Raw genomic sequence first — 9552 nt, forward strand, 5'->3', positions numbered from 1 at the left:
TAAATTATCAAATTTTAACCTAGTATTTACTGTATTATACATGATAAAATTTAAATAATTAAAAAAATACTTTACATACTATAGAATGAATATAATACTTATTATTAATTTTGATTATTTTTATGTGAATATTTAAATATTTTTAATTTATTTTTATAATATCTTTGTTTTATTTTATAATAAAAATATTATAAATATAAGTACATATATTAAATAAATTTTAATTTTGTAGTAAGGATCATATAAAGATTTAAAATATACCAAAATCTAAAACATATGTAAAGCCATTAGATATTATTGATAATTAATGTATAATTGTGATAAAAAAAATTTATCTATATAAATTTGTAGGTAAAAATATTTAATGTATATATTAAACATTCAATTAGCCCTTGTTATAGTTTACTTCTCAAGACTAAAGAAATTATTGACTATATAGTGTAATTGACTATATGGTATTGATTTTACAAAAAAATATTTTTAAGAATTAGATTTCTAAAAATAATTTATTTAATGGTATTAGATCATGCAAGTTCTTTACCATTCTTAAATAAATTTAAGATTTTCATGAAATTAAAAATAATATGTACATGATATCATCATCTATTCTTTAGTGGTATTAGAAATAAGTCCAACTATTAGTTTTAAACATAATCAAGTATTTATGCATCAAAATAAAAGGTAATAAATTTATTCCTAAATAAGTACACACATAAATAAAGACTTAGTAATATCAATATGTTGGATTAAAATATTCATGTTTATTTAATATAAAAATCAATGTGACATGTTAGTTTATAAAATAATTTGGAGTCTTCTTAAATATTAATCTATTAATATAAAATAATCTATTGAGGTATAGTCTTCTTAAACATTAATCTATTAATATAAAATAATCTATTGAGGTACAATCTTCTTAAATATTAATCTATTAATATAAAATAATCTATTGAGGTATAGTCTTCTTAAACATTAATCTATTAATATAAAATAATCTATTGAGGTGTAGTCTTCTTAAACATTAATTGAGATTGCATTGATTTTTGTAAAAAGAATTTAATAATTTAAAATATATATTTTATTCAAATATATAATATTTAAATCTACAAACATGTAATTCCTAATAATTTTATGCACTAACAATATGTATGCATGTATCAATTTAATTGGTTTTTTGAAGCGATATTGTCATCGTTCCTTCTCACTCATTTGAGTGGCTCAAAATTTACGTCATTTAAGTACAAGTCTATATAAATCTACATATCGATCAGCAGAAGAATCCCAACTGAAGTCTACCAGCATGGCCTTTCTAACCAAGTCTTGCCACCATTCGGGTCTTTGAATGTAATAATTCAGAGCTCGATCCAGTCCCGAGTTGAAACTCTGCACCAGCCAACACACAAATACCATCTCACATTCATTGATCAACCATCAAAAAGCGCATCAAAAATAATCTGAACATATCCTCCAAGCAGGGAAGCAACTACGGACTCACTGGAAAAGGACTTTGCGTGACACTGAAAGACATATCCATTAGTCCTTATAAGGAATATTATACCCATATTTTCCAACTGGTTCAATCTTGCAGAATAAAAGAAGACCACTTACAGCCTAGTGCAGACCCCAGGGAACTTGCAATTTGCGGTCCAACTTAAATTTAACATATTGAAAATGATGAAATTAACAAACAATGCAAAATACCTGTACAGCTTCTAAGTTAAAAAATGCAAATACTCTAAGATGAACTATTGCGAGATATTCAAAATGTCTCGAAGCACTCACCCCTTCATTTGCATCGTCAAATACAAACCCATTCTTCTTCTCCTGGGGAATTCTTTCATCGTCTACGTCGAATACACTGCAGATGGAACATGCACGTTCAACTTTCAGGCTCAATTATAAATTTTTTCGACATCAGATGTTGCATATAGGCTAGAAATGAGTTAAAGAAACCATGATTATGAATTGATATCCTCTTTGTGGATTACAAGAATAACCATACAAAAGGAGAGCAACAGTCGCAATCCAATACAGACCAAGTCCTTTTAAAACAGCTCTCAAATTTCAGATTTTTTGTCGAAGTTGAAGCTGCGATTCAACAGGCAAGTCGATATTGCAATCACCAAGTACTATTTCATCAGACGGTGAAGAGTGAGGAGAGTAAAGAATGAAACTATTACAAACCTATCCGCAAGGCCACCAGTCCTTCTTACTACTGGTATTGTTCCGTAGCGCATAGATATCATCTGCAAGTAAAAGAACAAGCAGCAAAGATTTCAAGGAGAAATTTCTGATAGTATAAACAAACTTACCAAATTCTAGTAGCCTGTGGAGTTAGTGGTTTGGGACTCAGACTCTCGTGTTTCGTTTAATTCAGCATGGAACAAGCTTGGTCTATATACAAAAAGCTTAAGGGCATAAGGCGACATGGAAAGATTAGAAATTTCACAAGAAATAGTTAAAACCACACCCTCAATGAATTTTCAAAGAAAATAAACACGGCATAAAAGCATCCACCTGTGTGAGACCGCAGGGTTCGAATATAGATGGAATCACAAAGACATCCGCTGCCGAGTAGATGGCATGTGATAGTGTTTCGTCGTACTTTAGAACTAGACGAATCTGGGGATGGTTTTCGAATTGACGAGCAATAACCTCAAATTCATGCTGTAGGAGGACACATACAGAAGTAAGGGAGTGGGAAACATTATGGTCTATATGTAATTTATGCATGAAATACTATGAATGTGAAGACTGCCACAACAATCCAAAAAGAAGGAGACCTTAATCCAAATAAGATCAGGGGAACAATCAAACAAGGAATGCTGCTGCATTGAGGAAAATCCAAAATTTGTAAAAGAATGATGTATCAACAAGTATACCTGAACCTCAGGAAGATTACTTGATCCTAAGAGGATAAATTGACCACCTTTCTCCAAAGTGCGATGGATGGCGTGTTTTATGAGATGCACACCTTTCTGCGGGGCTAGTCTCGTCACGCATCCCACCTGATATCAACATACGTAAACTTGAAGTCATACGCTCGTCCCATAATTATTAGCAATGAAATTATAGTTAGATCGATGAATAAAGCCAAAGTGACACCATTATCATCATATCATGCCATGTAATCTCATGAGTGAATGAACGAATTACAGTAGATATGAATTGTAGATAAACTATTATCTCGTCAACATTAAGAAAGTACAAGCCAAGGTCAGGCGTAGAAATAAATTGTTTGAATTCAAGGAGCTGCAACAGTGACAAATTTGTACAGAGAATGGTAATGAAAGACAAGGAAACGCACCAATGGCCTTCTTTCATCACCTCCTTGATTTCCTAAACCCAAACGCTCCCGCAGCTTTTGCTTGTTAACGAACTTTCCATCAATATTATCTGCAGTAAACTGGTAGTCAATTAGAGTGTCTGTGGCTGGGTTCCATACTTCCACATCGATGCCGTTCAGAATTCCAAAAAACTTCTTCGAATGGGCACCCAATGTTCCGTGCAAGCCTTTTCCACCCTGTAAAAGCATCACCACGTTGATAATTATGACAAGGCTTGATTCCAGACGTTCATAGAAACCTCTCACAACCTGTGACCTCTTTGTGATGTTCAGGACACTCCTCGTGGAAAGATATCTACAGAAGAAATCGGTGCTGTGTTGATTGACAGGTGTTTGCGTAACAACCAGAATATACTAGCGGTTTACTACCATTTTATTCGCGTGTCGTGAGTGTAACCGTAAGAGGATCGAAATGTAGTGACCTCCTACACGTACCTCTGGACTTAGCACCTCCTGAGCATAAGTAGGGGAAACAGTAGTCACAACGTTCGAGAAGACAATCGCTCCCTGCGTAGTTACTAACCAATGTTAAATCCGATGTTGTATCACTTATGTAAGTTCTTAATTTGACAGTAAATTGTGGCAATGGTGCAAAGATGTAATTTATGAACTGATCTCGTAATATCAATCCAATTATTCAACCAATGACAGTGAGTTGCTGAATCAACATGAAGAAGAAAAAGGTCTAGTTGTGCATTGAATATTGAATCAAAAAATTAGAATTGGGAAAAGTGTAACAAAGGACCTTAAGGAGATTGATTTTGTTATGAAAAAAGTTATCTTGCATTTGGTCCGGGCTCATCAGATCTTGAACAGTGAGACCACACGCAGCAATGGCTTCTGAGTTCTCTATTCCTTGATATAGAAAGTTGTGGCAAGTGAAGGCCAGCCTAGCAGAGTCCAACCCTAGTGGTACATAGACATTCCAATACAAGGGTGCCTGCACAAACAGCGGTACACCATGAACACAGGTAATATCACAATAAGCAGGAACCACGATTTGATTCAGTATATTCGTTTTCCCAGCCCCAAAATAACTTGTTAATTATGAAGAACGGCCATGAAAAAAAATAATAATAATTTGAGTGATTGCATTACCACCACAGAGGTTTGCCAGTCATGGCTGTGGATTATATCTGGTCGCTTTCCAGATTGCAAAATAAACTCCATTGCAGCTCGGCTGAAGTACGTGAACCGCCTGAAATCATCAGGTTCAGCATAATATTCCCCTCTCCTGAAAAACTTCGCTGGATGCAGTGGCTCGATGAAATATACAGGAATACCTGCATAAAAGAAGGCCTCCGCAACATATTAGGGAGACCTAACACCACGTACAGCTGAAACAACATATTAAATAGTTACAGACATACAAGAGCAGAAAGATCCAAAATTGGTTACACCGTCTATCACACTAAGGACCTCCATATCGACATGAATGCAACTGCTGGAAGGTAAAGATAAAAGTACCGAAACTAATCAAAAAGGTCTTGTGAGATTTTTTAAAGCGCTCATGAATTTTAAATGAAAAGTCTTAGAATACCCCAAATGAAATTGAATAATAATTATATAGTTGTATACCTTCTACGATGCCAGACCACACCTTGTTCTTGTGCATGTGGCCATCAAAAAACGAAGGGAGTTCCAGGTCCAACTCCTGTTTACGTAGTCAAATCATACGTCACTTCAGATCAAACCCATGGCGACCGAGTTATTCCGAAAACGCCCGAGAGTAGACCCCACTAATTTAGACAAGGTAGAAGAAATCTTACATTAAAGTTTCCATACAGCTAGCAGTGACTACATGTAGCCTAGGTGACCGGGCTGGCAGATAAAACAACAAACTTTTCACCTTTCAAATAACTTCCAAATATTCCAGACGTTAGGTGATGTACCCTAAGATTGATGATACGGGAGTAGTCCATGCAATCATATTTCGGAAGTATGGCTTCCACAAGATGTCCTTTTTTTTGCAAAGATCGACATAATCCTGTTAATACATCTCCCAAACCTCCAACCTTCATAGTACCACAAGTCATTAGTTACATCTGATGATGTATAGAGGGCTGAACTGGTCACTTGACGTGCTGAACAACATATCACCTAGAAACAACAAGATTAATATTTTTACAGAATGAGCAACAATAAAGAAGAAGAATTAAACCTTAGCAACAGGCGCAATTTCAGCAGCAATGTGTATCACATGTAATCCCGGCCTGAGAAAAGTTAGATAAAATAAATTAATTTCAACAATGCTGAAATAACTTGGGATGAGAGTCAAAATATCTTGACCGATGTAAGCGAACACCCTTGGACTTCTTGAACCATTACTTCAGATAAATTGATTCAAATAACAGCTGCTGAGGTATCGAAATAGCTTGCCAAGATGGTTTAGCAGGAAAACAATATTCTTATTGGTGGCAGCGAATAGCATTAAACGTTGTGCGTCAGGATCAATATTACAGTATCGTATATGTGAAAGACAGGACCCACCTTTTCTTGGGCTGCAGAAGATTCATAAATTCGCTCACCAACTCCTCGTCTGCTTCATCTGCGAAGCTAACATAAATATCACGCAAACGTTTCTCTCTCCGCCAAGCCACTGATTGTAGCTCCTTTGTAACTTTCTGCACAACACAATCGGCTAAAATGGTCAATGGGATGTTCAAATTCAACTAAAATACTAAAAGCCAGGGAAATTGCTTGAACTATCTCACTATTTGACCAAAAGTAATCTAAAAAGACTTCCAGTTTCTCCACAAATGGATCTGATCGAAAGTAAACCACTGTATTACCACCACATAGTATTCACAGCGTCGATAGGAGACTATTTTTGGCTCCACGCTCGTTTTGATAGAGCCTTGTCAGTTGAACTATTGCAAATACAACACTTCTATCGCAACGAAAGGTAACTGACTGGTAGGACAAACAGAAAAGGAAAAGTAAGATTCCAAGGTAGGAAAATGAAAGTGACATCATAACGCATCGATGAAGATCATCTCGACCTGAGAAAGAAAGTCGCTCAATGCATCGATGCGTAAAAGAAGCCCTCTCCAAGAGTCCCATGGCATTTCCTGTACTGGAATTTGAGCTACACTGGACTCGTTTTCAGACGTCAATTCATGTATAGAGGCTTGAGAAGCTTCCACATCCTCTCTGTAAGTTCGTAATTGTGCTAGAATTTTAGTGTCTGATTCCCGTAGTCGCTCTTTCAAAGGCTCTACTCGCTCATGGAGACGAATATTCTCACTACGCTCTTTTGAAATAGCATTTTTCTCGATGATGGCTTGAGCCAGCAAAGATTTTAGAGAATCAGCCTTCACAAAATCACAAATTGAGAATATTAGGTACTGCAAGAAATCGTAGACAAATGAGCCTAACACCTTCTTCAACAAAAGGAGCCTTGGATTCAGACTCCTGCACCTCACTTCACTGATAGCACATCCTCCAAATACGAATACCACCTATGAGTTTCAGAAAATTCGTTGGCGTTACCAGCAGAGCCAGGGACCACACAATCCAGGAAGTCACGTGAAGGTCAAAGAAGCAAACATATAAACAGTAAAGCCTCGTGGGTACATGTTCTCAACCGGAGCACTACAAGCGGATACATAGATCATAATAGTAGCTGCCAGTCCATGTCTTGGACTATCCCTCCCATGTCATGTACAAATGGAAGACTTGCCAATTGAACTCGGCGAGCCGCAGTCTGTTCTTTTGAAGTCAGGCATTCATCTTTCAAAGCTTTAAGTTCTGCACTGTCAGCATTTGCTTCATCTAATTATTTTTCTTTCATTGAAACACAGACTCATATAAATTGTATGTGACTCACGCATTACCTCAGCTGGAATTCCACTGAAAGCCCCGTTTCCTCCTTTTTCTTCGTCCTCAACATTCGAGGCACCATTTGGAGCGCTACTTTCTAGAAAGCAAAGTCCACCTCCATCGCCTAGTGGTAGACTCTCTTCAGCTGCTGTAGCTAATTTTTGAATATCCTGCACTGTAGTTGGACCATCTCTTCCATGTCTTCCCATACGATTGTTCACTTCTGAACGGCTTTGGCGGCCCCTCATTCGTTTAACCTGATCTCTTTTCGAACTGCGGCAGAAACAATACCATTAGTACCAATCTTGATAATTTTTTGTCGACTTAAGCATAAATCACCTTGAACTCGCCAGTCCCATATAATAGTCACGTATATCTCGTTACTCATCATTTGTGACAATGCAGCACATCCCACTGTCCAGCGAACGCTGTAACTGAAGGAAACCGCTAGGATGAAGGATAAAGGTACAAGTCGTATTTACTTCTCCGCGAATTAATACCAAAACTTGAATGTCAATAAAATAGCATTATAGTTTGTTCTTCTGTTTACAGTAGGAGCTAAAGCTTAATAACACCAATTCGGAAACCATAGATGTAGTGATCAAGTTACGTAGCTCTCAATTACGTACTAAATGGAACACCCTTAAGAACACTTAACATTGCTAAGAGGACTACGTCGTAGCTATCAATGATGCAGGTCATTAACTTATCGAGCCGTGCAACTACAGCCTACATTAACTCACAATCACGGAATATGGATGTATTAACAACGTCAATCGCAGTTCTATTTTTAGTAATGTACATTGTGGTGAGAATATTCTCATTTGATTTTTTTATTGTAGTGAATAGTACTAAGTTGCAGTGAATAACTCCTCTCTAAGCATAAAAGTTCAGAATCTTACATATTGCAGGATAATACAATTGACAGGTTACTACCAGTAAATGCTTTAAATTACGGTTGGAGAAATTTTCAGGCTGAAGAATTCCTGAGGTTTTGGAAATTTTTAATTTTCTACTTCATATCTATTAGAACGGGAAAATGCAATGCAACCTTGAGAGGAGCACTTCAACACCAAGAACAGAATTTAGAAATAATAACGCCAATGAAGGAGTCAATTTTCTACGAGGAACGCTTCGACGTGAAAGACACCATAAATACAAAATTGATCATTAAGATTTTGTTCAGAGATTGGTAGAGGGAAGAGGAATGCAACAAGTAGATGATCCAAACCTGCTGTTACGAGACCGGATTCCACATGTTGTAGAGAGAGGCGTAAAGAGAAATCTGAAGCTTCCACACCTGCTGACGGTCGCAGCATCCTCTAAAGAAACTCTGCAACCATGTTTCATTTGGCCGAAACTGAAGAAATTATGTGGAAACACGCGCACGAAGGTAGTGATACTGCCTATACCAAGCGCAACTGTAGTCGACATTGCTCCCACCCTCACCCTCCTCCTCTCCTCTTACAACATCAAACAATAAACCTGTGCAAATCAAAATCACGTAACCAAATTGTTCCCCTCTCCAGAACCACAATAGTCTTCAAGCATCGCTTCAAAATATACTCAACGGTCGAAAGCCAAAGGATCGTACTGCACTCAATTTTAAATCCTCTCCATCCCTCGTAATTCCACCAACACACAAAGCTCCTACAGGCCATCTCACCTCCAGCCGTTCCCCCCAGACATCACACTTCAACTACACATCATCTGAAACCATGCCAGAAAAGCTATTCGAATTTGGCACATCTATAGTCGAGAGTTTAAGAAATTATTTTCTTTTCCTTTCAATTTCGGCACGAATATTTCGCAGAACAATCATACAGGAGCTCTCTTGCCTCTCCCATGCAGTGCTTCCTGATCTCTCTACTTCAGTATCCCAGGCGCATTCCTGCTTGTTTCCGAGCCGTTGACCAAGGCTGTGCCGAAGCACAGCCAACTGAGGCATAATATCCAATTACACCAGGTTCGGGTTGCCACTTAGTCTTGGTTCCCAGCCGAAGCTCGCTCCGCGGCCCGAGCCTGAGCCACGTCGACCATGGGATGCATCTGCACCGTCTGTCATAATACAGAGGTCCCAATTACAACAGTTCGATGCTAAGACAAATACTGAGGAAAGGGGGGGGGATGATCGCACGGCTCTCAGGCCATCGGAAAAAGTTGGTGGAGATTGGAAGTCAAAACTCTTCACGTTAACTTTTTCCCTTTGAGCCTCAAGTTAGGATAGGGCAGTCCTACTTTTCAGTGGTGAGAACTTTTACAATTCGGACCCCTTTTGCTGAGATTCCTCTGTGTAGGGCGTTCAGCTCCCTCCCTGTCTCGATGCGTACAGCTCCCTTCCTGTCTCGATGCGTACAGCTCCCTTCCTGTCTCGATGCGTACAG

At 37.8% G+C, this 9552-nt stretch overlaps 1 protein-coding gene across 2 annotated transcripts; it reads right to left on the reverse strand.

The window, feature by feature from the left end:
- Positions 1 to 1055: 1055 nt before the first annotated feature.
- LOC112281308 (putative starch synthase 4, chloroplastic/amyloplastic) lies at positions 1056 to 9137 on the reverse strand. 2 transcript variants are annotated; one of them, XM_024517678.3, is made up of 17 exons: positions 8835 to 9137; positions 8400 to 8653; positions 7183 to 7441; positions 6349 to 6660; positions 5837 to 5970; positions 5508 to 5559; positions 5239 to 5361; positions 4925 to 5000; positions 4445 to 4629; positions 4092 to 4286; positions 3782 to 3853; positions 3308 to 3523; positions 2883 to 3008; positions 2518 to 2667; positions 2185 to 2246; positions 1783 to 1858; positions 1056 to 1383 (listed from the first exon to the last, which is right to left on the reverse strand). In XM_024517678.3, the coding sequence occupies exons 2-17, from the start codon at positions 8600 to 8602 to the stop codon at positions 1231 to 1233; spliced, it is 2394 nt and encodes a 797-aa protein (XP_024373446.1). In that variant the 5' UTR covers positions 8603 to 8653; positions 8835 to 9137; the 3' UTR covers positions 1056 to 1230. The 2 variants fall into 2 exon arrangements, with proteins under 2 accessions (XP_024373446.1, XP_024373456.1); XM_024517688.3 differs by lacking the exon at positions 6349 to 6660 and having other exon boundaries at positions 8400 to 9127.
- Positions 9138 to 9552: the final 415 nt, after the last annotated feature.

This window comes from Physcomitrium patens, chromosome 1, assembly GCF_059467195.1.
Source record: "Physcomitrium patens ecotype Gransden chromosome 1, ASM5946719v1, whole genome shotgun sequence".
Taxonomy (NCBI): Eukaryota; Viridiplantae; Streptophyta; class Bryopsida; order Funariales; family Funariaceae; genus Physcomitrium; species Physcomitrium patens.

Bases quoted from the DNA above. Each gene is read 5' to 3' on its own strand.
- LOC112281308 (XM_024517678.3), bottom strand. From the start codon at position 8,602: ATGTCGACTACAGTTGCGCTTGGTATAGGCAGTATCACTACCTTCGTG. The intron at 5,560-5,836 runs GTGGGTCCTGTC...AACTTTTCTCAG, and splicing joins CTTCTGCAGCCCAAGAAAAG to GCCGGGATTACATGTGATAC. The intron at 4,287-4,444 runs GTAATGCAATCA...CTGTTTGTGCAG, and splicing joins ACTGGCAAACCTCTGTGGTG to GCACCCTTGTATTGGAATGT.